Source organism: Musa acuminata, chromosome BXJ2-10, assembly GCF_036884655.1.
Source record: "Musa acuminata AAA Group cultivar baxijiao chromosome BXJ2-10, Cavendish_Baxijiao_AAA, whole genome shotgun sequence".
Taxonomy (NCBI): domain Eukaryota; kingdom Viridiplantae; phylum Streptophyta; class Magnoliopsida; order Zingiberales; family Musaceae; genus Musa; species Musa acuminata.
This window is the reverse complement of record NC_088347.1, coordinates 23,544,252-23,570,700: the sequence shown is the minus strand read 5'-3', so window position 1 is coordinate 23,570,700 and position 26,449 is coordinate 23,544,252. Positions and strand designations below refer to the sequence as shown.

At 36.1% G+C, this 26,449-nt stretch overlaps 3 protein-coding genes across 4 annotated transcripts; 2 read left to right on the top strand and 1 right to left on the bottom strand.

Annotated features, from left to right (window-relative positions):
• Positions 1–2,465: 2,465 nt before the first annotated feature.
• LOC135624566 (tryptophan synthase alpha chain-like) lies at positions 2,466–5,732 on the top strand. The gene is made up of 9 exons (XM_065128310.1): positions 2,466–2,741; positions 3,235–3,381; positions 3,532–3,597; positions 4,043–4,151; positions 4,361–4,437; positions 4,698–4,775; positions 4,979–5,056; positions 5,186–5,245; positions 5,318–5,732. Exons 1-9 carry the CDS (start codon positions 2,568–2,570, stop codon positions 5,510–5,512), a joined length of 984 nt encoding a protein of 327 aa, XP_064984382.1. The 5' UTR covers positions 2,466–2,567; the 3' UTR covers positions 5,513–5,732.
• A 4,834-nt stretch (positions 5,733–10,566) lies between these two features.
• On the top strand, positions 10,567–14,182 carry LOC135624563 (tryptophan synthase alpha chain-like). 2 transcript variants are annotated; one of them, XM_065128307.1, is made up of 9 exons: positions 10,567–10,959; positions 11,453–11,599; positions 11,750–11,815; positions 12,390–12,498; positions 12,727–12,803; positions 13,050–13,127; positions 13,367–13,444; positions 13,574–13,633; positions 13,706–14,182. In XM_065128307.1, exons 1-9 carry the CDS (start codon positions 10,786–10,788, stop codon positions 13,952–13,954), a joined length of 1,038 nt encoding a protein of 345 aa, XP_064984379.1. In that variant the 5' UTR covers positions 10,567–10,785; the 3' UTR covers positions 13,955–14,182. The 2 variants fall into 2 exon arrangements, with proteins under 2 accessions (XP_064984379.1, XP_064984378.1); XM_065128306.1 differs by having other exon boundaries at positions 13,514–13,633.
• A 490-nt stretch (positions 14,183–14,672) lies between these two features.
• LOC135624561 (light-inducible protein CPRF2-like) lies at positions 14,673–25,588 on the bottom strand. Its single transcript, XM_065128305.1, has 6 exons — positions 25,007–25,588; positions 20,545–20,641; positions 19,605–19,803; positions 16,949–17,024; positions 16,740–16,865; positions 14,673–15,409 (listed from the first exon to the last, which is right to left on the bottom strand). Exons 1-6 carry the CDS (start codon positions 25,391–25,393, stop codon positions 14,993–14,995), a joined length of 1,302 nt encoding a protein of 433 aa, XP_064984377.1. The 5' UTR covers positions 25,394–25,588; the 3' UTR covers positions 14,673–14,992.
• Positions 25,589–26,449: the final 861 nt, after the last annotated feature.

The following is a 26,449-nucleotide window of genomic DNA, read 5'->3' as shown; positions in this document are numbered from 1 at the left end:
TCTTTTTGCAGTAGAGATTTCGAAAAGATCCAAGTTTTTATGTTGGAAATTAGAGATCAATTGAATAGGAGATCACTAAAAATGAAAAGATGAATGAAAATGAAAGATCAATTGAATAGGAGATCACTGAGAAAAAATATTATAGCGGAATAATTCTTTTTTATCAAAATGTGTTTCTTTTCATAATATCAATTTATTATCAAATGTAATTATTAATCAGAACAATATAAACAGTAGAACAATGAATCAATCACAAAGTAGATACCAAATTTTTTACATGAAAAATTCAATACGAAAAAAATTATGGGACCGTAGTCTACTTCAAACCTTCACTATCACCAATAATGATAATATATTTACAATAAGTCTTCTCTAAATAACTAGAGGATCACGATAATATCATGAACATATATCTTGGTTCAACAGTAACATATCATCATCATCATAAATATATTTACAATAAGTCTTCTCTAAATAACCAGAGGATCACGATAATATCATGAACATATATCTTGGTTCAACAGTAACATATCATCATCATCATAAATATATTTAAATAAAAAAAAAAATATTTAGATCTCACCAAGGGGGTATATTAGAAAAGTATATTAGAGAAGATGAATTATAGATAATCATCATTAAAATTATATAGCTTATTACAAGGATTCTCTACATAAAATTTGGATCAAAATTGATAAAATTTTATCGCTTGATAGTATAACAAAAATCTCAAAACCTTAACTTTGTTCTTTTTATGCTCGGTATTGTTTCCACCGTTGGCATACCTCTCAACCCGCGCACATCTTTTTTTTTTTTTTAATAAATTAGATTTAAACTTAATATTCAAATCAACCCGTCCAAGACTCAACAGGGAAATAGACTTCTGGTTTTCTTATCTCTCATATCAAGAAAAAGATATAATTAAAAAGATGTATGAAAATGAAAGATCAACGAAATAGAATAGGATCACTGTCTTGCAAAATAGACTTTGTTTAGTTTTCTTGTTTCTTACGTCAGGAAAAAGACATAATGGAAATATATCTGTCTCTTTCATCACGAAATAAAGAATCATAATGAAAAGATATATAATAATAAAGAATCAATCGAATAGGATCACTATGAAACAGTTCATGAGGCTAAACGGCTTTGTCGCAACAAGTCACTGTCGTCTCCTTTTTTTTATTTCTTCCTCCTCTATCGGAAGCTAATCACTTGCATGCTTTTCATGCTCTCTTGTTGTTCTTCACGTGCTGAAAGTTTAGAGAGAAAACAAGGAATGGTCTTTTCTTTCTCATCCTCTTTCTCAACAATTTAGAATGATCTTATTTTCACAAAGAAAGGAGTTCCTTCAAAATCTCGAAACTCTTATTATAGCCGAGAGAAAATTGTGTACGCTTATACTGAAGAAGAATAATCTTAGATTGCACTTATAGCCAGCAAGTAAGATCAACAAACTGTTCCTATCTGTGCACTGTGCTGATGAATTCACTTTTCAACGTAAGGGTTTCAGAGGTAAGATAGAGGAAACACCATGAAACATGTGTTCGACGATTAAAAGCATTTGTTGGGTTGCATACAGTGACTCTTTCCCTTCCAACCGAAAAGAATTGATTAATCCTCCATTTATGACTTCAACTTCATGACCAAACAGTCGTTATCTTTTATAGCTTGGTCCACTGATACAAGCACCTGAAAAGTCAATGTGCTCATCCTTATCCGTCTAATAAGATCAATGTATTGTTTGTTTTCATATTTGATTTAGTTTTTTTATTTTTTATTATGTAGAATCTTGTAAATGCTATTACTTTACTGGACGGAAAAATTAAAATGAAAAAGTATCATCATCTGCTTCCCCTTTACCTCTTTGATTCCCCATCAATATTTTCATTGGATAAAAAGGATTGAATTAAACACTTGATCCAAGTTATTTATATGGCTAAATTTTAATATTTTGATTTAAAGATAATATATTATTAGACTCCGATTCTGAAATTGGTGATTCGGGAGTCCAATTTTTGGAATCAAATGATCAGTTTTAGATCTTATTTAATCAGTTTTGGTTTCAATTTTGATTCGAATTATACGTTTTTTTTAAGATTTAATTAAAAATAAATTAAAATATCAAAAAATTCATAATTTTATTTCTAGGTTTTGATCTTAATGTCATTTGATGTATTGATGAGTCTAATGATATAAGAAATAGATCAAATTATCTATCGCTGTTGCTAGTGCAACATGTCCCGTTGGGTCCTTCAATTATGCGTCCAATAATTGTCTGTTATTTTGGTCTCTTGTAATATATATATATATATATATATATATATATATATATATATATATATATATATATATATATATATATATATATATATATATATATATATATATATATATATATATATATATATATATATATTTGCATTGAGACGCGTCCAACCTCGTCCTTCCTCTATTCACATTGAGCATGTAAATCTCGAGGTGGTCGAGCTCTTTCGAAGCCCTATAAAACGCCATGGATTGCTTGGGGAGAGTTCAGGTGAGCCTTGTGTTCCGACGCTTAAAAGGTCATGGCTTCCGGTACCGTGGCTGCGGCTCCCAACTCCTGCTGCTTCCATGTTTCTTCAGCAAAACCCAGATTCCACTCCATTCTGATGAACCACCCTCCAAAATCTTCGCTTAGGATGAGAGCTCAGGGGCCGGGAATCTCCGAAACCTTCTCCGATTTAAGAAGACAAGGAAGAGTGAGCTCTTGTCTTTCTTGCCTTCGGGTTACGCATCTGCTGCTATCTTTTTCTTTTAAGTTTCTTCCTTCAATTTTCTCTTAACTAAGATGATTTAGATTCAAAAGGGAAGAATTGCAAGGTGAAATCTGTAGGATTTCCCTCCAAAAAGGAAATCTGCAGGAGAATGGAGCAATATATTTAGTAAATATAGTTATCTAAAAGGTTGTATCTATTGACATCATATGAAGCAGGTGAATCTAGATAGGACAAGGCAACATCTCTATCCATAAGGATATGGAACTATTGAGGCTATATGTATTTCATCATCCTCTATATTTAACTGCCCTCATGGAAGGTTCTTATGTTGACCCTGTCTGAGAGCACATATCAATGCTATTTTGCTGGATATGCAACAACACTGCTCCTTTTGCTGAATAAATTATGAACATTACAGAAAAAGCAGCTGTCGATTACTTAATCATCTTTAACAAGATATGTTATCTCTGCTTAGGTTGCATTTATACCGTACATCACTGCTGGTGATCCTGATCTATCGACAACAGCAAAAGCCCTGAAGCTACTGGACTGTTGTGGTGCTGATATAATCGAGTTGGGGTTGCCATACAATAATCCTATTTTGGATGGTCCTGTGATACAGGTTCTTGATTTTTTCTTTTCTGATTATTTCTTGTATCACCAGTCAATCTATATTTGCCACTGATTTTTTTCCTAAGAGAGAGAGAGTAAAAAAGAAGAAGCAAGGCTTCTATCTAATAAGATTCATGTTCCTTTTTTTCCCCTTCTGTAGGCATCAAACAAAAGAGCCTTGGCTGGCAAGACAAACATGGAAGCAGTCATCTCCATGTTAAAGGAGGTAAGCCATCCTTAGAGACAGCATCCTACTACCAATGCATAGGTCTGTTGCTTTGTTAGCTCTATCTATAGTATATCTTATGACAATCTTAAATTTGAAAAAATCATTGGTTCGGCAACTGATTGTTAGAGTAGAGTTGCATTGGTTTCAACATTAGCACCTTCTGATCTATGAACATCTCAAATGCCTATTAAGAAAACAGCATATTAACAGGTAATCCTTTCGGTACTTAAGCCTCCATTCAATAAAAGAATCTCTCTTGCTTTTGAAAAAAAAGATATGTACTTAAAAGGTAATTAAAAGTTCAAATGTCACCATGTGGATGCTCAGTAATATCACATTACAGTTGGGATGCTTATGGTCCAATCTTCTTGAACTCTTTCGGATATCATCCCATACTTTTGAAGTTCCAAAAGGAATATAATGTGTGATCAAATTTATGCAGGTAGTTCCACAAATCTCTTGTCCGATTGTAATGTTCTCATATTACAATCTAATACTGGCCCGCAGAAGTGAATGGTTCTTGTCTGCATTAGAAGATGCTGGTGTCAAAGGTAATGCATGACTTGTTCAGATGCTCAAGCTTCACTTCTCTCCAACTTCGAAATTTGATTGTTCTACACTTGGAAGATAATATTTCTTCATATTTCTATGAAGAGGACAAAGATTTGTTGTTAGCCAAATGTTCTTACTAGACATTTGCTGTAGGAAGAGAACAATATTTGTCATATGGTAAGAAAAATGTTGAATGTGTACTCTGCAGGACTTATTGTGCCAGACCTTTCATTTGAAGAGAGTGCTGATTTGACGAGAGAAGCTGCCAAGAAAAACGTTGATATGGTAGGCTTATTCAAGCCAAACTCTTTGTTCCCTCTACTTTATAATTCAGTATATCTTTGAGGTATAAATTACATAGGCATCGGAGTTATTGAAATCAAGGTGCTTCTTTCTTCACATTTCCTGATTCTTCTGTATGTTTAGGATTTATAAATTGTGATCAACTTAGTCATATGGTAGTCTTTATAGCCACAATAGATTACTAAGTTTCTCTTTTGGCGAAATTCTGATTTTGTGATCTTTATATCTTCTTACGATCAAAGGTTTTGCTCACTACACCTACTGCCACAAAAAAGAAAATGAAGGCCATTTCTGATGCTTCCAAAGGATTCATATACCTCGTAAGTATTCTTATTTGCAAGTATTTATGCTTTATCTCTTCTATATGCTTGCCATCCAGATTCTGTATATATTCAATCAATTACCCAGAAAAATGTAACTCAATTCAGAGAGAATAATCAAGTTGAACAAAATATAGAATCCGGATAATTCTAATATCTTTGCCTATCTTATTACATGATTTGGCTCCTCCCTGATCATGCAGGCAAGTTCTGCTGGAGTTACTGGTGTAAGAGACACTGTGAATAGACAAGTCCAGTTTCTTCTCAAGGAAATCAAAGAGGTGAGCTCCTTCTCTATCCTCTCTTATGTTTCTTACATGTCCTAATTTTCTACTCCATGATCTTTCTAGGAAGAATCTTCTGCAAATCTAAGCCAGATAACCTGTTTATCTTGTTCCATGTTCTCACAGAAAACTGCAAAGCCTGTTGCGGTTGGCTTTGGCATATCCAAACCAGAGCATGTTAAACAGGTCAGTAACACAATTGATCTTCTCTTGTCAAGCCTTGTTTCTGAGATTAACACCAGCAAAATGCTGCTTCAGCTTTCATTGTGGGGAGCTGATGGTGTTATCGTCGGAAGCGCAATTGTTAAGCTGTTAGGGGAAGCTAATTCCACAGAAGAAGGATTAAAGCATGTGGAATCCTTTGTGGCCTCTTTAACAGCAGCGCTTCCTCATGGGAATCATGGACTTGGAGAAGAACATGCTTCTTCCTTCATCTTGCAACAGTGGAGATAATTGTGGCAAGTACCGCGATCTGCATCTTCCTCATCTCTGCATAGGCATCACTGAGGACGTCAGAAACTAGTCTACATTCCCATCCGCTTGTGGTCACTGTAGATTGATGAATGAGTGCTAATATCCAAGTCAAAAGTACAAAATGGTGCTTGTAGGCCTTAAAACAAGAAATTATCTTGTGCAAGTAATGGAGTCTTCTTAGATGTTTATATACAAAATATTTTGGTCTGTTGCATTTTGTTTGATACATCCGTGGCCAAAACATGACAAAATAGAATCATATCAAAACAATAGTCATATGTCTCCTCAAAATAGAGCAAGCTTCTACCGGAGAAGAATAATCTTAGATTGCACTTGTAGCAAGCAAGTAAGATCGACTCACTGTTCCTATGCACTGCCCGGATGAATTCACTGATCAACGAAGTCTTAACTCGAGGGCTTTAAAGGTAGGATAGAGGAAACACCATGAAACATGCGTTCGACGTTTAATAGCACACAGTGACTCGTCCTTCCTCTTTTTTTTCTCCGTGCAACTGAAAAGGATTGATTAATCCTCCATTTATGGCTTCAACTTCATCACCAACCAATCATGACCAACTGATACGAGGAGCACGAGAAATGTCAATGTGCATCCTTTTCCGTCTAAGATCAATGTATTGTTTGTTTTCATGTTTGATTTAGTTTATTTTCATGTGAAATCTTGTAAATGCCATTACTTAACTGGACGGATAAACTAAAATGAAAAGTATCATCTGCTTCTCCATTTTCATCTTTGATTCCCAATTAATATTTCCATTGGATAAAAAGAACTTTCTACATAGAGAATTGAATTAAAAACTTGATCCAAGTTATTTATATGGCTAAATTTTAATATTTTGATTTTGTGTGCCAAAAACAATATATCAATTTGGAGTTCGTGGATCTGATTTTTAATTTTTAGGAATCGAAATCGAATCACATATAATTTTTATTTGTTGAATATAAAGAGTAGTTAAAAATGTATGTTTTGTAGTGTCAGTTATCACGAGAAATATATATCTTTAACCGATCGTAAAAAAATATATATTTTTTACCAAAAAATATTAAAATATATATTATCATACTTTGGATTCCAAAATCATATAAAGAAAAGAAAAGAAAAGATGGCTTAAAAAGCTACAAACTATTGATAAAAATATTTAAGTTAAAATTTATGATAAATCGTACATCGTATCTTTATAAGTTAACTTTAGTCTTTTTCTCACTCAAAGCTTAAATCATTTTTCAAATGAGTCATTTTTATTTTTCATTTTTCAAGTGAGTCATATTTTTATTTGTTGAATATTAAGAGTAATTAAAAATATCTATTTTGTAATCTTTCCAAAGTTATCACGAGAAATAGATATCTTTAATTGATAATAAAAAATATTATATTTTTCACCGAGGAGATATTAAAATACATATTACCATACTTTTGATTCTAAAATCATATAAAGAAAAAAAGAGATGGTATGATAGGGCAATTAACACATCAAACTTTGTTTGACCTAAATCATTATCAAAATATTTAAGCTAAAATTGATGATAATTCATACATCAGACCTTAATCAAGGGCTTAATAGTAGTGGCTCTACATACAAGTTATTTGACTTCATCCTTGAGTAGCTCTTTCCTACTCAAGCCCTCTCATTATACTTAAATATTAGGTCGACTCTAATACCTAATGTTACAACCCGGACCTAATGGATTAACTAACTTATCAATTTCATTTGAATGAAATCATTTATCAAAATACTTAAGTTAAAATTAATAATGATATATTTATCAAACTCTTATAAATTAATTTTAGTCTTGTCAACTTCTAATGTAGAACTATCCTAATGTTACACATTAGGAAATAAATCAATTAATAGTTTAATTGATTGATAAAATTCTTAACTTATCCACATTATTAAAAAAACTAGTATGAATCATTTCTTTTACCATACTACACAAACAAAAAAGTTTATAATTGAAATAAAAATAATAATTTATTTATGATAATTAACTAATGTTAAGAGAGAAAATTATCAATGATTATATAATTCTTTATCAAACAGTAGTAATAAGATACTCGATCAAACCAAATAAAAGAAAAAAAAATTAAGATGTAAGTAAAAAAGAAAAGTCATATTAAATTTCTCAAGAAGAAAAATATTTAAGAAATCTTAAACTACTCTCTAACTTAAGCTCTTAACACTTATACATCAATCCTATGGATATCATTTATTTATAGGTATAAAATAATAATTTAAATTAAGAGATATTGTTTGAAGTAAGGTGCATGTGCCTTCGGAACCCAATTTTGCCTTTGCAAGTTGAGTCACCTTAATTCCTCCGTCAAATACTTCTCTGAGATAAGGTGCATATGTCTCAAAGTTCCCTTCATCTTTGGCACTATGCAGGATGAGCCTACTCCATCAAAATGAGAGACCCATGGAACGACATGATCCTGCTCTTGCCTCTGTAAGAGTTCATGTCCTTGACCTCTATCCAAGGAAAGCTTTGTACCTCCGCTCTTGCCTATGTAAGAGTTCATGTCCCTGACCTCTGTCCAAGGAAAGCTTTGTGCCTCCGCTCCATATTCCATCTTCTATGCCGACTCACTTCATGTAGCTTGGGTACTTCGCCTAGTTACACTCAAGTTGCTTCACTCCTCGTTTTGTATTGAGTTGATGGTGGCCCTCGCGCCCACCATTCCACAGGTCAGCCCCCCATTGAGTCCGATATCGATATCGACTCCAAGTATGCCTTCATTTGTGTTGCCTTGGGTCTCTCCCCCACTTGATCTCGTAATGCATTATCTCAAGCAAGATCATGCGATGACTCCTCACCGCTCACTCAGTCCGTTGAACTTTATGAAGTTGTTTTGAAATACTCCTCAATATGTGTGGTTCGTTGCATATGGTTCTCTCTCTCGATAGCCAAGACATATCCCTCCTAGATATCTGTCCCATTGGAGCAAGTTTTCTCTTCTCTTCCTTCTCTTTGGATGTTTCGGATACCACCTTCCCCTTGGACTACTCCGCCTTGCTGAACAAATTATGCATTGTTTTGCCTCCCGCAAACGCACTTGCTAGATTGTGACTCCATATCAATATAGCCACCACTGCACCCCTCAAGACCTAGCAATATGTTGAACTCACTACAAACTTCAACCTTATACAAACGTATCCTTCTCATGCTGAAGAGAAAGTTTCAATGCTCCATGGCACCGAGATTCGATCACCTTGGGATGGCCACGAACAATCCATCGTTCGTATACAAGCCTTTGCATGAGTACCAAATTCTTCGAGTTAGCAATTCCCTCACCTCTGTGAGCTTTGCACAACTCTTTCGGTTGCTGAACAATACATTCCATCTTACATGGTCTCATCATTTACCAAGCGCCTCGCTTGCCTTAAGCACTATCAAGTATGGTTGCCAACGTTGAGCCATAGCTCAAATTTAGCCATCCCAACCTTTGTGGCTTATACATTCTTCCCAGCTTGCTTGTCCTCATGGTGCCTCTTGCGTGAAGGGTTGGCCATTTCTCTGAATGATAATCTCAAATGTCCGTTCCTCTAAGCAACTTCTTTTTCCCTACATCTTCATGTCTGTTTTCCTCCCAAACGGTCGGGCGTACTGGCTGCCCTCAACGTAGCCCTACTAGGTCCCACACGTTTGCATACCAATTATTTCTATAAGTGATTGTCCTACTCTGATACCATATGTTACGGACTTAGCTGATTTTGCGTAAGTCATACAACACCCTTGCGTGTCCGTCCACAAAGGTCAACTTCCCAAAAACCTCCCATGTACCTTTAGGACATACAAAAGAGAAAACGGGTTAGAGAAAACATCTCACTCGGGATCCACAAGTAAATATTTCAGAAAACACTTCATAACAAATGTAAATTATAAACTATAAATAAACTTTATAAACTCTAAACTGTTGCAAATATTTCAGAACTCTAAACTTTATAAGTAAATTTTTCAGAAAACAAACTTTATAAACTATAAACAAACTTTATAAACTATAACTCTAAACTTTATAAGTAAATATTTCAGAAAATAAACTTTATAAACTATAAACAAATGCAGAACAAAGGGTTAAAATGGTTCACTACAGATCGAATATCTCTCACAAGTGTCAACATGACACAACCTTTATTTATAAGCCTAAAACGACCACCAAACTCAACTAAAATGAGCCTGTTAACCCTTCGACCATCCCTCTACATGTTGCGCAAAACATGAACATACCAAAAGACACCGACATACATAAATATTACATCAAACATCCTGTTAAGAAGTTTGTATGTGATAGTTCGTTCAATTGATACATCGAACAATTATTCGTTATCTTCACGAATGATCTCTTTAATCTTTTTTATTTTTATTTTTTGGTACATGATAAGTCAATCCAATAACATGTGATTCTCATCTAATCTAATAGTGTATTTATCAATAATCACTATAAATATCAAAACAAAAATAAACACATCCATCAAAATATTTATTTTCAAAATAATCTCAAACGATTAATCAAAGGCACTTCGACCCCTTTTTTTTAAACGGATAAACTATCATACTATTTCAGTTCCGATTTTAACTCGGTTCGAATTTAGTTTTAACCCGATTTGATTTCGATTCGGACCGCCCCATCTCGCGATATAACCTTATGAAAGAAACACCAGCATTCCTAGCAAATCACATGATATTTATGGATTCGCAGGGACGGATGCATCATCTTCCGCTGCTATCAGACGGTCAAAATGGATTGAGAACGGTCTGACGGTTTCACATTGCCAGGAACATAACCACAAAAAGGAAAAAAACACACGTTTCACGTTGCAAAATACAAATGGTCCCCACATCTATACACATGCATCTGAATCTATATCGTAAATATAAGTGGCCAAAATAGGATTCTAATATAAAATTTTTATCGATAAATTAATTGACACTCTCTTATTGTCTAGCAAACTTGGCTTTGAGCTTCCGTACATCCCAGAAAAGAACAGTCACCACATGCCAAAATCCGTCGGTGGGTGTAAAACGTTGTGCATCTTATTGTCTGTCCTTTTCACCTCATACATCGGACAACTTGATCAGCAGTTTGCATAGAGAAGATTCCAACCTTCTTCTTCTTCCTCTGTTCACATTGAGCATGTGAATCTCGAGGTGGTCGAGCTCTTTCGAAGCCCTATAAAACGCCATGGATTGCTTGGGGAGAGTTCAGGTGAGCCTTGTGTTCCGACGCCTAAAAGATCATGGCTTCCGGTACTGTGGCTGTGGCTCCCAACTCCTGCTGCTTCCATGTTTCTTCAGCAAAACCCAGATTCCACTCCATTCTGATGAACCACCCTCCAAAATCTTCGCTTAGGATGAGAGCTCAGGGGCCGGGAATCTCCGAAACCTTCTCCGATTTAAGAAGACAAGGAAGAGTGAGCTCTTGTCTTTCTTGCCTTCGGGTTACGCATCTGCTGCTATCTTTTTCTTTTAAGTTTCTTCCTTCAATTTTCTCTTAACTAAGATGATTTAGATTCAAAAGGGAAGAATTGCAAGGTGAAATCTGTAGGATTTCCCTCCAAAAAGGAAATCTGCAGGAGAATGGAGCAATATATTTAGTAAATATAGTTATCTAAAAGGTTGTATCTATTGACATCATATGAAGCAGGTGAATCTAGATAGGACAAGGCAACATCTCTATCCATAAGGATATGGAACTATTGAGGCTATATGTATTTCATCATCCTCTATATTTAACTGCCCTCATGGAAGGTTCTTATGTTGACCCTGTCTGAGAGCACATATCAATGCTATTTTGCTGGATATGCAACAACACTGCTCCTTTTGCTGAATAAATTATGAACATTACAGAAAAAGCAGCTGTCGATTACTTAATCATCTTTAACAAGATATGTTATCTCTGCTTAGGTTGCATTTATACCGTACATCACTGCTGGTGATCCTGATCTATCGACAACCGCAAAAGCCCTGAAGCTACTGGACTGTTGTGGTGCTGATATAATCGAGTTGGGGTTGCCATACAATAATCCTATTTTGGATGGTCCTGTGATACAGGTTCTTGATTTTTTCTTTTCTGATTATTTCTTGTATCACCAGTCAATCTATATTTGCCACTGATTTTTTTCCTAAGAGAGAGAGAGAAAAAAAGAAGAAGCAAGGCTTCTATCTAATAAGATTCATGTTCCTTTTTTTCCCCTTCTGTAGGCATCAAACAAAAGAGCCTTGGCTGGCAAGACAAACATGGAAGCAGTCATCTCAATGTTAAAGGAGGTAAGACATTCTTAGAGACAGCATCCTACTACTAATGCATAGGTCTGTTGCTTTGTTAGCTCTATCTATAATATATCTTACGACAATCTTAACTTTGAAAAAATCATTGGTTCGGCAACTGATTGTTAGAGTAGAGTTGCATTGGTTTCAACATTAGCACCTTCTGATCTATGAACATCTCAAATGCCTATTAAAAAAACAGCATATTAACAGGTAATCCTTTCGGTACTTAAGCCTCCATTCAATAAAAGAATCTCTCTTGCTTTTGAAAAAAAAGATATGTACTTGGAAAATCTAAAGTTTGTTTCGGTCTTAGTTCCTCGAATTACTTTCGCAACATGTTATTATAAAGTTCAAATGGAGTCAGCAAACAAGCTTGTAGGCAGTTGTCCCTTATTACACATTGTAATTAAATGGTTAACCCACAATCTCCAAGAATGTCACTATGAGGATGCTCAGTAATATCACATTACAGTTGGGCTGCTTACGGTCCAATCTTCTTGAACTCTTTCAGAGATCATCCCATACTTTTGAAGTTCCAAAAGGAATATAATGTGTGATCAAATTTATGCAGGTAGTTCCACAAATCTCTTGTCCGATTGTAATATTCTCATATTACAATCTAATACTGGCCCGCAGAAGTGAATGGTTCTTGTCTGCATTGGAAGATGCTGGTGCCAACGGTAATGCATGACTCGTTCAGATGCTCAAGCTTCGCTTATCTCCAACTTCAAAATATACCTGACATATGAAATTTGATTGTTCTACACTTGGAAGATAATATTTCTTCATATTTCTATGAAGAGGACATAGATTTGTTGTTAGCCAAATGTTCTTACTAGACATTTGACCGTATGAAGAGAACAATATTTGTCATATGGTAAGAAAAATGTTAAATGTGTACTCTGCAGGGCTTATTGTGCCAGACCTTCCATTTGAAGAGAGTGCTGATTTGAAGAGAGAAGCTGCCAAGAAAAACATTGATATGGTAGGCTGATTTGTTCCCTCTACTTCATAGTTTAGTATTTCTTTGAGGTATAAATTACATAGGCATCAGAGTTATTGAAATCAAGGAACTTCTTTCTTCACATTTCCTGATTCTTCTGTATGTTTAGGATTTATAAATTATGATCAACTTAGTCATATGGTAGTCTTTATAGCCACAATAGATTACTAAGTTTCTCCTTTGGCGAAATTCTGATTTTGTGATCTTTATATCTTCTTACGATCAAAGGTTTTTCTCACTACACCTACTACCACAAAGAAGAAAATGAAGGCCATTTCTGATGCTTCAGAAGGATTCATATACCTAGTAAGTATTCTTATTTGCAAGTGTTTATGTAATATATGATATTTCGTCGTCGGTAATGAATCAATCATTCTGATACTTAATCTCTTCTATATGCTTGCCATCCAGATTCTCTATATATTCAATCAATTACCCAGAAAAATGTAACTCGATTCAGAGAGAATACTCAAGTTGAACAAAATATAGAATCCGGATAATTCTAATATCTTATTACATGATTTGGCTCCTCCCTGATCACGCAGGTAAGTTCTGCTGGAGTTACTGGTGTAAGAGATACTGTGAACAGACAAGTCCAGTTTCTTCTCAAGGAAATCAAAGAGGTGAGCTCCTTCTCTACCCTCTCTTATGTTTCTTACATGTCCTAATTTTCTACTCCATGATCTTTCTAGGAAGAATCTTCTGCAAATCTAAGCCAGATAACCTGTTTATCTTGTTCCATGTTCTCACAGAAAACTGCAAAGCCTGTTGCGGTTGGCTTTGGCATATCAAAACCAGAGCATGTTAAACAGGTCAGTAACACAATTGATCTTCTCTTGTCAAGCCTTGTTTCTGAGATTAACACCAGCAAAATGCTGCTTCAGCTTTCACTGTGGGGAGCTGATGGTGTTATCGTCGGAAGCGCAATTGTTAAGCTGTTAGGGGAAGCTAATTCCACAGAAGAAGGATTAAAGCATGTGGAATCCTTTGTGGCATCTTTAACAGCAGCACTTCCTCACGGGGATCAGGGACTTGGAGAAGAGCATGCTTCTTCCTTCATCTTGCAACAGAGGAGAAAATTGTGGCAAGTACCGCGATCTGCATCTTCCTCATCTCTGCATCAGCATCACTGAGGACGTCAGAAACTAGTCTACATTCCCTTCCGCTTGTGGTCGCTGTAGATTGTTGAATGCGTGCTGATATCCAAGTCAAAAGTACAAAATGGTACTTGTGGACCATAAAACAAGAAATTATCTTGTGCAAGCAATGGAGTCTTCTTAGATGTTGATATGCTAAATATTTTGGTCTTCTGCATTTTGTTTGATACGTATGTGGCCAAAATAACATACCTGTTTCATGCTCGGTGTTCCTTGTGGTTTATGGACTCATTTCAACGTTTCACCATCAGCAAAAATAGAATCATATCAAAACAAAAGTCATATGTCTCCTCAAAATGCACCTTCCAAAGAGGAATAGTATATAAGTTGCCACCCATCCTGATAACAAAATAGTATCATCATGAATGCCACCAAAAAATAAATAAATAAATTGCCAAGACCTTCAACTGAGGATAGAGCCACTTGATTTCTGCTTGTCACTTGCAATAATTTTGAATGATGCAGTCTAAAATGCTCAAAAATCAATGACTAGATAATTGCAAGTCAATTGAATAAGCAGTTATCACCCATGAACAAAATGTTCGGAGAATATTAATATGAAACTCTCAGATCGGCCACACTACAATTTACAAACAACAGGTGAATGTGAAAGACTGGTCCATTTGAACTGTCATACAACTTTGTTTCCCACCTTGGAGCAAAAGAGAAAGCCCACTAATTAGTTCCACAATAATTGGAGAATGTAGCTTTACTTTTTTCCTTGTAACAAACTGGATTCATCACTTACTACAAATTGGAGTAAAACCAATACATAAATGGAAGTAAATTCTAGCTATCGTCCCAGTCACTTGTGTCAATCTCACTGTGATACCCAAGACTTGCGATCTTAGCTAAATAATGTATATAAAACAAATGATTGACTTAATGAACAAATATCAATAAGAAAAGTCAAAGGCACTGTGACATGAGCTGCAGAATCCAAAACAAGAAGACAAAGTCCCTGAATGAACACGAGTCAATAACATCAGCCCAACGTCAGTTCCAGTTTTTCTCTTATGCCTGGTTCTGCTTGTTGTTGACAGAGGAATCGGGATCCCATGTAGAATCCCACAGTGCAGAAATGCAAGAGTTTTGTCCACCCCCACAGATCTTTTTCTGAAGGTGCTCAAGGCTGGCGACTCGTTGCATCGAGGCTGTTCTTCCCATCTTTCCTCCAGCTACAGCACCATGGACAACATCAACTTGGGTAGCCGAAGCAATCTCTGGAACTGGAAGGCAGGGGTTCATCCTCCTGTCATGTGTCTGTGCCTGGAAAAAATGTTCCTTGTCATCATGGATCGGAACAGAAGCATCAGATGCATCAGATGGGCTCCCAGAGAAGGGTATGCTGTGTGCTGACATGTCGGATATGGTTGGGTTCAAAGGATTTATGCCAGTTAACCTCTTTACACTGTCCTCTGCCATCTTCACCTGAATATATGAACAAGATCAGAAGCATTAACTTGATCATGTTTTAATATCAGAGCATGCCAAGATCTGTCATTTATCAAGAAAGTCTAAGGAACTAATTGTGATGTCTTTCCAATGAGACCAACTGATACCTCTTCAATTGTTCATTGCTTAATGAATTGCACAAAAAGGCTTTTAATTGATTTGTTCCCACAAAAAACGAAAAAGAAACAGAAACAGAATGATAACCACACCATCCAGGTGCTTTGAAGCAGTATCTATACGGGGTCACAAAATATTACTAGGTTTATGATAACCAGAAAAGGTGATCAGTAATCATCAGTTGAAGCTTGTGCTTAGGTAGAAACAATGGTTGAACAATTTGCAAGACATTGCTTCACAAGCACTGCCAGTTGTGTGAGAACAAGAAACATTCTCCTTCACGGCATTTTCCCATCTTATCTTTCCAAGTGAAATGTGTCTTCCAAGTGTGATGCAATTATTACCTACTGAAAAGATTGGTGGGAAACATTACAGATCAACATTCTATATGAACAGAGGCTTTCTGACTAATGTCCATTATACCCCTACTGTCAGTCTTCACAACCAAACAAGCTATACATTTAAACTAGTGAGCTGAGGGGTGGTTCAGAAGGCGGATGGATTACCAAGTCATCTTTCCTAGACTGTTCATGTGCAGTAAACCCATTCAGTGGGAAATATCAAGTATTTGCTTTGGCTCCTCTTGATAAGATCATCCCGTTTGTTCCAAGCAATGTTAACCAATTATTGTTTCTCATCACAAGAAATGAAAAATGTTTTCTTGCAAGATTAAAAATACCTGAATAACAAGACCGAGAACATGAAGAATATCCAATAGCAATTAATGGCACCAAAAGGAGGAAAGCAAAGGCTTCTGGAGGAGCTTTGAAAATCAGTTGACAAATATTACGTTTATGTTATTAATCCAAAGAAATGTGCTCAGATGTACAGGGAATTATGTACATCTACGGCAATTATGTACAGGGAAGAAAGCATAACATATGAGGGGCACCTCAGTTGTTACTTTGTAACACCTTATTCCCCTCATTAGAAAGTCTTCTCACAGTACTATGTTGCTTTTGCTTACACTCTATCAGACTCCAGCAAATTGACTTTCTCATTGCATAGAATCTCATAAAAGGCTGCATAACTTTCCCTCAAGAGTGTGAAAGATTGCATAATTATCTTAGAGCAGGTACCACAAGACGCATATTATCGATGCATATGCAGTTTAAAACAAAACAAACTTGAAAGAATACTTGCAAATTCTAGAGGAAGATGATACATTAGCGAGTGAGAGATCTATTACCTTAGCTCTTAAAGTCTCCACATCTGCTTTCAGTACCCTATTGTCGACAGCAGCTTCATTGTACTTCTGATCGATATCAGCAAGTCGCTTTAACAGTGAAGAGTTCTCAACCCTTAACCGTGCAACCTATTCCAAATTATGTCAAAAAAAGCCTTAAAGGACTCCATTGCCATATAAAAATAAAAGGAAAACGATCAACAAGAGGATACCTGTGCTTCAAGCTCACTCAAATGTGCTTGCTTTCTCCTTCTCGAGCGTCTTGCTGATTCTCGGTTTGAGATCATCCTGAGAATGAGAAAGAAAAATGAGCAGCAGAAAGACCAGATGGGTAGGGCCTTTACAGCATATAGTTGATCCAAAAACCCTAGAATTTATCTATGTCTTCCAGTTAAACAAAATGTGGAACAGATTGCATGGAGATAATCCCACAACCTATGAATTCCAAAATAAAAACAGTACCAAATAAGTGCAAAAAGGAATATTTTTGAACAAACATGAAGACAAAATAGCAAAATTGCATCTCATTTCAGAAGGAAAAAAGCTTTTGGGTTTAAACATTAGCTTTCCTCAACATGGTACAGTGGCCAAGTATGATTCAAACACTTCTCTACAAACAATAATATTTAATAAAAGCATAGTCAATTACATCTGGAAAATTCAGTGTTCATTATAAGATTTGATACACTATGTTTGAAGATATATATATATATATATATATATATATATATATATATAAGATATGACAGAGAATTAATGGAATTTCACACAGATAACCTTAAATGTTGATGCCTATGAAACATGGATATGGATATGGACAACGATATGACATGATACGGATAGCTGACAAGCCTTAAAAAATTAAGATGCAATGGACACAACAGTTAACACATCAGCTTTCTCTAATATATGTTACATAAATGGAAAACATTCACGGAAGTACCAAAAACATACAAAGCATCAAGACAGAAGTCAAGCTACCTACATATTGCAAATATTCAATATGACATGAATTCTTATAAAAATAACATGTGTATGTATACAATTAATATTCACAAATAAATGTAGATGGTTTAGACATCCTAGTGTGTTTCGAAATATCTCTCACATTTAAAAGCAAAGTTTAACATACCAAAGCATATCACTCGGTACGAGCAATATGAACTGGTCCGATAGAGAACCGGAATGAGCAGTACATCAATACACCCTAGTGTATCATGTGTCGGTATGCTCGGTACAACTCAGTAATACCATACCGATAGCTGGTCGGTACACTGGTACGGACCGATAATGCGAACCATGTTTAAAAGTATCCAACAAGTTTACCAAATAATGACTTCCATTAAGCATTTGAAATCTGTGTTCCTTCCGTTGCATGCAAAGTGGAATAATCTCAAAAAAGTTTTTCAATCAGAACCATAATCAGCTAGTCATGAATTTCTAAAGTTCCACTTTCTTTATGATAGAAGTAACAGAAGAAGACAGCAATATCATGAAAATGATGTCCGAGTAACTCGGTATGACAAGGAAAAACTTCAATTCTGCCGGCTGATCGCACTAGTGATTATATGAGAAGATTTAAGGAAACAAACAGAAGAAAAAATAGATATTTTGCCGAAAGGTTGCAGCCGAACTTAGATAAGTTGATGAAGCCAAAGAAAATCATATCAGAAAATCAGATATGATCTCAAGAACATGCTAGAGAGAGAACAGAGGATAGAGAGTGTCTAACAAAACTGCTCTCTTTCTAGGTTCTATTGCTATTCAGAGAATCCAACACAGTGGTCTCCATAAAAGAACTGCTTAAATGGTTTAAATCACACAAACAACAGCACCTAGCAAGCCTCTGATTATCAACTATCATACAGTTCAAAGATAATTGAAGTCTCGAGGTATTTTATCTTTGGTTTTATATATTCTTTGTTATCTTTATAGTATTATTTAGATAATAAGCTAGAAATCTTATAACATCTTTGTTTAGTGAGAAGTTGCTTAGTTATCATAAAATTTATTTGAAGGGAGTTCTGTCTGTAAAATTTAACAAGACATTATCTGCAAGTTCCAGTTCCGACAAATTATCCTAGAACAGACTGGTGGTCTATAAAGAGGGATCAAAGTGGCAAATGCATACTACAAAATAATTTAATGGTGACTTCCTGAAATATATCCCATGTTGTCTTTCCTGAGATTTTCATCTGTTTTTCTTATTTTACTGCACTATATTTTCTTTCTCTTTTTTCTTTTCTGCTTTTATGCTGTGGAGTTGCAATAATTTGGTTGTACATCAATCATGTCAAACAAAGAAAATAAAATCATTAGTCTGATCATGAAACATCTTCATGATTGAAGCCTACCATGTTACTCAATGTTGCCTTGGAGGTGTTTGGGTACATGAATAAATAATCAATGAAAATAAATTTACCTATTGACAAAAACAAGTGTAAACAATTCTCTGCCCACAAATAGCCAAAATAAAAGACACTATGTTGACAAATTTAATATGAACTCAATGTTTCAAAGGGAGACTTTTTAACTGTATGACTAATGTATGTAAAAACTAGCATCACTTTGGCAACCAAGGAGCATTAGATATATGGGCTTATGCACCGGTTGCAAGTTCTCAATGCCACATGAATCCTTTCCAGCTCAGTCATATCACGTCAAGTCCCTTTAACCATGTCAGCCTAAACACACCGGAAGATTGTTGCCCTTTAGGCTTATGCCTCTCCTCTTATAACTTACAGGTCTGAGACAACCCAATTAATACAGTTGTATAATGAAAACCAAGTTTCAGAACACTGACGGTTTACTATCTAAATAGCAACATATAATAGGAGTGTTGACTGAACTATAATGCTTTCATTTTACCTCCTTAAACGTTTGACATCAGCAGGGTCCATATTTTCCCTAGTTTCTGCTTCCCCATCAGCTTCATCTTCATCCGAGTACTCTCTTGAGGATCCACTAGTTGCTGGCCTCCCTTGAACACCTGAATTCTGCATAACAGGTAAAGCTGGAAATCCAGTTGTTGCACCACCTGCCTTATCTTGCACCTTGGAACCATTTCCTAATCATGCAACAGTAAATGCAAAAGTAGCAAAAAAGGCATCCCAAGTCACATGATGGAGCTATGCAACCAATATGGCCGATATATTTGGTAAGACAACAATTGTACTTTTAGAGTGCAATCGTATCTCACATGTAAACATGTCTACTTAACAGATAATAGAACTGAAAAGAAAAAAGGAACAATGTCAGAGATGGAGTTATTATTCATCGTATCCAATTTAAAATTCCAAACTTATTGTATTAAGATATCAATTTCATAACTAACCACATTAGTCACATGAATTATAGAATGTGCAATTGCAAACAAAAAGAAGGTATTAGGTAATTTCTGCTACTCCAGCCCTCTGTGGGTTCAGATACGAATACACTTAAAACAATACAGAAGCCATCTGATTACTTCTCTACTCCATCCCTCCATTAGTCTGATAAACTAAGACTTCAAAGCATCTTCTAAAATTCTTCATATAGGTCAATGAATTATCATGACAAGGATTACTTTCTAGATAATTATACTATTTATAAAATTAATCCAAGGAACCCGCAAGATGTTATACATGAGAATTATATGATTTTATTGTTCTACTGGTGCTTCTATTGGTCAGCTTTTATAGCAATTTCTTGCATATTATCATTAAGCACAACTCGAGAAAATTTTAACTTCAAAGACATATAACATGATAATATTTGTAACAATTGCATATCCTAAACAATCTAAAAGCAACAGTTACATACAGCATACCTTTCCCAGGTGCTTGAGATCCCTGCTGTGAAGCATCCGAAGCAGGTGAACTGGTCTCAGCTATAGAAGCAGACTCTTGAGGATTTACACTAGAACCCTATAAATTTGAGAAAATTAGTTTAAAAAAAGAAAATTATATGAATATTTAAATTTCATTGAGATACAAATCTGTAGCTGAATTTTTTTTCCAAATGAATATAACAGGAAAGATACTTAGACAACAGACAGTACTTCAAACAATATTTGCAAAATAAAAACCAACCTATATCAGCAAAAATTGGAGCATTAAAAAAAGGTGGTTTTGATGAGACATCTTAAGGCCAACAGGAACCAAAGACCAGTGATTGCTGTACCACATGAAACAGTATGGTACGAGCGGTATGTACTGGTTTGGGTGTGAACCGATAACGGACCAGTCTCATTTCAGACAGTCTGATTAAAATAATAATAAAAATCAAAATGTGGTGGGCCTCGGACCATTTCAGCATTAAAAGGAAAAAAAATTAGGGCTTGTGTTTCACGCAGACCACTCCCATTTCAGACGGTCTGATTAAAATAGTAAAAAAAATCAAAATATGGTGGCCCCAGTCTATTTCAACATAAAAAAGATAAAAAATTATGGCTAACAAACGCAAGCCCACTTCTAACATACGATGCCACTTTGCCACTGTGATGCTGCAACGGTGCTGCCTCTTCACCGCTGTGATGACACCTCTTTGCTGCTGCCACTTCCGCTTCGATGCTGTTGCTGCTTCCCAGGTACACTGCCACTACAACACTTCTCTTCTTCTTCCTTCTTCCTTTCTCCTTTCTCCTCTGTTCCTCCACTGCCCCTTCTCTTCACCCTCTTTTTCTTTCTCATCAAAACACCAGTATGCACCAACATACTGTATACCAATGCACTAGTACAAACCGGCATGTACCATTCCAATAGATTGCCGAAACGGGTCTGATACCCAAAAAGGCAAACCTTGCCAAAGACAACTACATGACCAAACAATTGAGGAAGAAAAGAGGAGATAAGTACTCTTGCACGATTGTAGCTTTCTATGTTTGTAAGAACCTCAATTGGCCGTACTATTATCATAAATTCTATAGAAAATATTTAAGTAGTAATCATTTCTAGCAGCATCAAGGTAAGTCACAATAAGCGGCTGTCCCTACCTTCGCTAATTGAAACTAGGCTCATGGTTTGATTTTAGTAGTTTTGATTATAGTTTCAGCATGGTCCTAGGAGTTTCAACTTCAGCAGTTTGAGTATAGTTCAAAACTTTTGTGGGTGTTAACTTTTTGGTAAATTAAGATCAGTGATTTAAAAAGCGCTAGGCACCAAAAGACGTCAAGGTCCAAAAATGCCCGAGGCACTAGGCGCTCGCCTGAGCGAAACGAGGCGTTAAAATATAAAAATATATAATATAATTAATAAATATAATTATTTAAATAAAAAATATGCTATTAAATTAAGAAAATCGAGTACAAAATCACAATAAATAAATAAATCATAATAGTATTTTTTTTAAAATAAAAAATACTATTAAATAAATAAAAATTAATAGTATTAAAATCAAAATAATATATTATTAATCTAATAAATAAAAATACTATTATTAGTATACAGTTAGCAGTATACTGTTAATATACTGTTAACAGTATAGTGAGAAGACCGAGGCTGCTGAGGCAACGACAGCGGTAGCGGGCGACAATCGTAGCTGCAGCGGGAGTGGCGAGCAACAACGGGAGCGGTGACAGCAGCGGCGAGCGACGACAGCAACGACGAGCAGCGATTGTGGCAACGGCAAGTAGCGACAGTAGCGACGATCAGCGACAGCAGAGAGCAACGATAGCAGAGAAGAAATCTCGGCGGCAAAATCACAAGTGTTAAGGTTATGGAAGTCAGGGAAATCGCGAGAGGGAGCCTGATATCGATGATTTAGTTGGTTCGATTCGACCAACTAAAGCCCCATGAGACCAACCAGATCTAAAAATCTGATTTGGTCGCCTGGTTTAACCGAGGCACTCGCCTGAAGCGCTCGGCGCCTGGGCTCGGGCGAGCGCCTAGACATGAAGCGAGGCGCTCGGGCCTCGCCTTGCCTCGCCTCGCTTGAGCTCTTATTGAAATCACTGATCAAGATGAGAGAAAAACAAAAAATTGAAAGTAAAAAACAATCTTTTCTAAAATTCAGAATATAGTTCCACTGAATTTTGGTTGAACTATTAAAAGTTGACATATTTTACATCAAGTATAGGTTTGGGCATTGTAACATTTACAAAAACAAAAGGTGATACAGGTAAACATTAGAGAAAATGGGAAGCAATAAAGAAGCCAACAAGAAAGAACTTAAAAGAACCTAGAATGGAGCATCAACTCCATGGTGGGCTTCGGTTCAATTTCTCAAGCAAGTGCCTTATGACATCAATGAGATTTGTCATCAAGCCATCACAAACTTGGGCTTATCTGCTCTACTTTATTCTTCGGGATGAACCCTAATAGGCACCTTGAGGAAAGGAATGACCTTCACTTTTGTGAAGTCCTCTCTAACTCTCTAAGTAATTTGAAACTAAATACGCTCGCATCAAAATTATAAGGTGAAGAGTCATAGGTCTATTAAACCTACATGGACTATCATCTGATGATGTCCATCACTAGACCATCACCAGTGCAAACACTCTCACTCGCAAGGAACTATCCTCTACGGATTATCACTAAAAATGCTTAAATATCTAATCAATGTGGTACTAAATGTGGTTTTATCAAAGTCCCTTAATAAGGGCATGACAAGCCTCACGAACTCACATGAGCCACCATCTTAAGAGGTCCATCACTAGGTCATTGCCGACTTGGGCTGAGTGGAGCACAAGGTTGTATCCATTTTGAGACGGATCCTGCATGGTTTTTCTCTTCCACTATGATCCCTGAAAGGTGCCTCGGAGAGAGTAGTCTTTACCTCTTTACAGGACCTTGATTCTCCCACTCTCAAAGATGTGGGAATAGATGTGATCTCATCAACAAATAAGATGTGGAACTAGATTTGACCTCGCCAATTTTCACACTCTCAAAAAATTTGAGGAAGAAATAAGTTTGCCCAGACTCAGAAAAGGTACTGGCTTGTAAGGGTTGAACATTAGTTAATGGCGAAATGTTTCAGCTCTGAAATTCAAAAATAAGTGGTGATTAAATCTTTAACAAAAAGCTGCAATGAAAGATTTAATATGACTAGGATTTGACAAACCTAGGAAAATCATGAACAGAAGAAAATTGGGGTAAGTGTACAAAAGCTAGTAAAAAAGGGATATTTTTGTTACAACTTAGGGTACCATATCCACCTTGGAGGAAACATACTAATTGTTTATTATGATATTTTTCAGGCCTACATTCTCTTCATAGTGATAAAAAGTCATATAAAATATTTTTTAAAAGGAATAGAAAGAAAATGGGTTCTCTGATTTTATTCTCTTCTCCAAGCATGCCCGAATGGAAACAATCCGTCAGGGCTTCTTTCAGTGGTCCAGGTTTTCTCCCATTCCCAATGCATCTTAATTACAAATACCCTATTGCATTTTTCATGACATCTTATTAGAGGCAGATTGTTCATTCTTGCAAAGAACCTTTAAGTCAACAATTACCGATCATGTATGCCTGAGTTCTAATTGGATATCACCTTTTATAAGATTTGTTTGCCTTTCCCTATGTGATGATTCATCTCATTTGTGATGAAATCTCAGCCATTACAACCTTATCCCTTTGAATAGAATGATGCTATTGTGCTGCTAAGAAACCATTATAAAATATATAAAAGAGATGCCAAGCTAAGTACTTATGCTTAGCCAAAACACATATGATCCCATCCAAAATCCTCAAGAGACACAGTTGAGCATTCTTTGATTGATTCCCAATATATAACCAAAAGGGGCCCAAATATATATAAACTGCGGATTCTTATACAGAAACCTCACGGAACAGTCCAAAAGGAATACAAATCAAGTTTCACATTAAATGCTTAAGAAACTAGATCAAAAGTAATTAAAATTATGAGACCTTCAAATTTCTATTCTCACTCATATCATTTCAAATTGATTTATAATTGTTCTTTTTATTTCAAAAAAATCATGAAATTTTGACTTTTACAAAGCTCACAATCTCCCATCGTATACAGCTGTTATTACCAAGTTGAGGACTAGACCACAAGGACGAAATGGCACTTAAGTCTCATTTTAACTTCAAATGTTTGCTAGGAAAGAACTAAGAAAAAAGAGAGGGCTTTACTGCGAATCAAGAGGGCAATATAGTCACAGAAAAATAATTTATGAAGATAAACAAGAATAGGAACAAGTTCCACCAACAGAAAGAGCCAACCTTAAGCACGCATCTTATTTCCATTAAGTTATAATTTTGATCCCCCCTCGAGGGAAAAAAATTAAACAAGTCAAGCATTTAAGATATCAAACAGGGCATGGCGTGTACCCGCGACATGGCGACGGCGGCGCAGTACATATCCAGTTTCTGCTTTAGCATCGCGGCGTAAGCCACGGGATCGACCCCGGCCGGCGGCGGATCGGACGGTAGGACGGTGGTGGTGGTGGCGTTCCCCTCGACCTTCGCCGCCGTCGTCTCGCTCGCCCCCGCTCTTCCCCCGTCCTCCCTCACATCGCCACCACTATCAGGGTTAGGGTTGGGGTTGGGATTGGGAAGGTCAGGGGCGGCGACCTTCTCCTCCGCCACCTCCAGGAACTTCTCGAAGTACCACTCCGAGGCGCTCCGATTCATCCCACCGCCTCCGTTCGCAGCCGGCAGATCCGTGCCGGGCCAGAAAGGATCAGGAATCTCCTCCACGGAGAAGACCCTCTCCATGATCTTCCACTCTTACCTTTTCCACAATATCGTTATATTACCTTACACGGAAATCTCAAAAGAGTTAATTACAGAAATCAAAGACACAGGATCAGAAGGAGGAGGAGGAAGGAGAGGAGACAGATGGAGACGAAGAAAGAAGGAAAATGCTTCAGGTTTCTTCCTTCCCTCTTCTCTTTTCGGTCAAAAACTAAGCCGCTCGTGGTCGTTTTGATATATTAAGAGACGGCGAAGATGTTCTAATTATTTATTTATTTATGTATATAGAAAAACATAACATATTTGCCCTTACAATTCTAGCAAACCAATATGTCCCTTTTTACTAAGATTTTTAATATATATATATATATATATATATATATATATTAAACATAACATTTAGCTTCCCTCGTGCGCCTCTTCAGGGTGTGATCAGCTGTCTCGATTAAGGCGGGGAACAGTGAAGATCCCTCACAGAGCACAACGGGTCCCACCACCGAGAAACAGCTTCCTCCTTGAGGCCGCTGCTTATGCGGCAGTAATCTTATTCCCTGTTGGTTTGAGACAGGGGATGTCTCCTGCAACGATAGGGATTTATGGCATTATTCTTTGAGACTTGTGGCGAAAGAAAATTATCACTTTGTCTCTGTGCATGTGATACACATTCTTATACTTGACCGAGATTAAGCTAAATGTGCACATTTAGGATTAGGAAGCTCGTCATTTTCAAATTTGAATGGCATGTACTGAACTGAATTGACTCATTAATTTTTTTTTATTTTAAAAAATAAATAACGAAATTATAATTTAAATCTAAAATGTTACGATAATTATTAAGATTTTTTGCTAACCATCGATAGAACTAATTACTATATGATACAAAATATTTAAGTTTAAATTAATTAAAGTATTTTCATCTAATAATAAGTATTAATTACTAAAATTAATAATAAGTTATATAAATATCGATCTTTTAATAATAATATATGGCAATTTAGAGATATAATAGCAATTCATTAGTTTGGGAGGGTGAACATGAAAATATCACTGGTTTTGGAGGGTTTATGTGCCAATTTA

Bases quoted from the DNA above. Each gene is read 5' to 3' on its own strand.
- LOC135624566 (XM_065128310.1), top strand. From the start codon at position 2,568: ATGGCTTCCGGTACCGTGGCTGCGGCTCCCAACTCCTGCTGCTTCCAT. The intron at 4,438-4,697 runs GTAGGCTTATTC...TTACGATCAAAG, and splicing joins CCAAGAAAAACGTTGATATG to GTTTTGCTCACTACACCTAC. The intron at 5,246-5,317 runs GTCAGTAACACA...ATGCTGCTTCAG, and splicing joins AACCAGAGCATGTTAAACAG to CTTTCATTGTGGGGAGCTGA.
- LOC135624563 (XM_065128306.1), top strand. From the start codon at position 10,786: ATGGCTTCCGGTACTGTGGCTGTGGCTCCCAACTCCTGCTGCTTCCAT. The intron at 12,499-12,726 runs GTAATGCATGAC...TGTACTCTGCAG, and splicing joins GGAAGATGCTGGTGCCAACG to GGCTTATTGTGCCAGACCTT. The intron at 12,804-13,049 runs GTAGGCTGATTT...TTACGATCAAAG, and splicing joins CCAAGAAAAACATTGATATG to GTTTTTCTCACTACACCTAC.
- LOC135624561 (XM_065128305.1), bottom strand. From the start codon at position 25,393: ATGGAGAGGGTCTTCTCCGTGGAGGAGATTCCTGATCCTTTCTGGCCC. The intron at 20,642-25,006 runs GTACACGCCATG...TCAAATTTATAG, and splicing joins CCGCCGTCGCCATGTCGCGG to GGTTCTAGTGTAAATCCTCA. The intron at 19,804-20,544 runs GTATGCTGTATG...TTGCATGATTAG, and splicing joins ATCTCAAGCACCTGGGAAAG to GAAATGGTTCCAAGGTGCAA.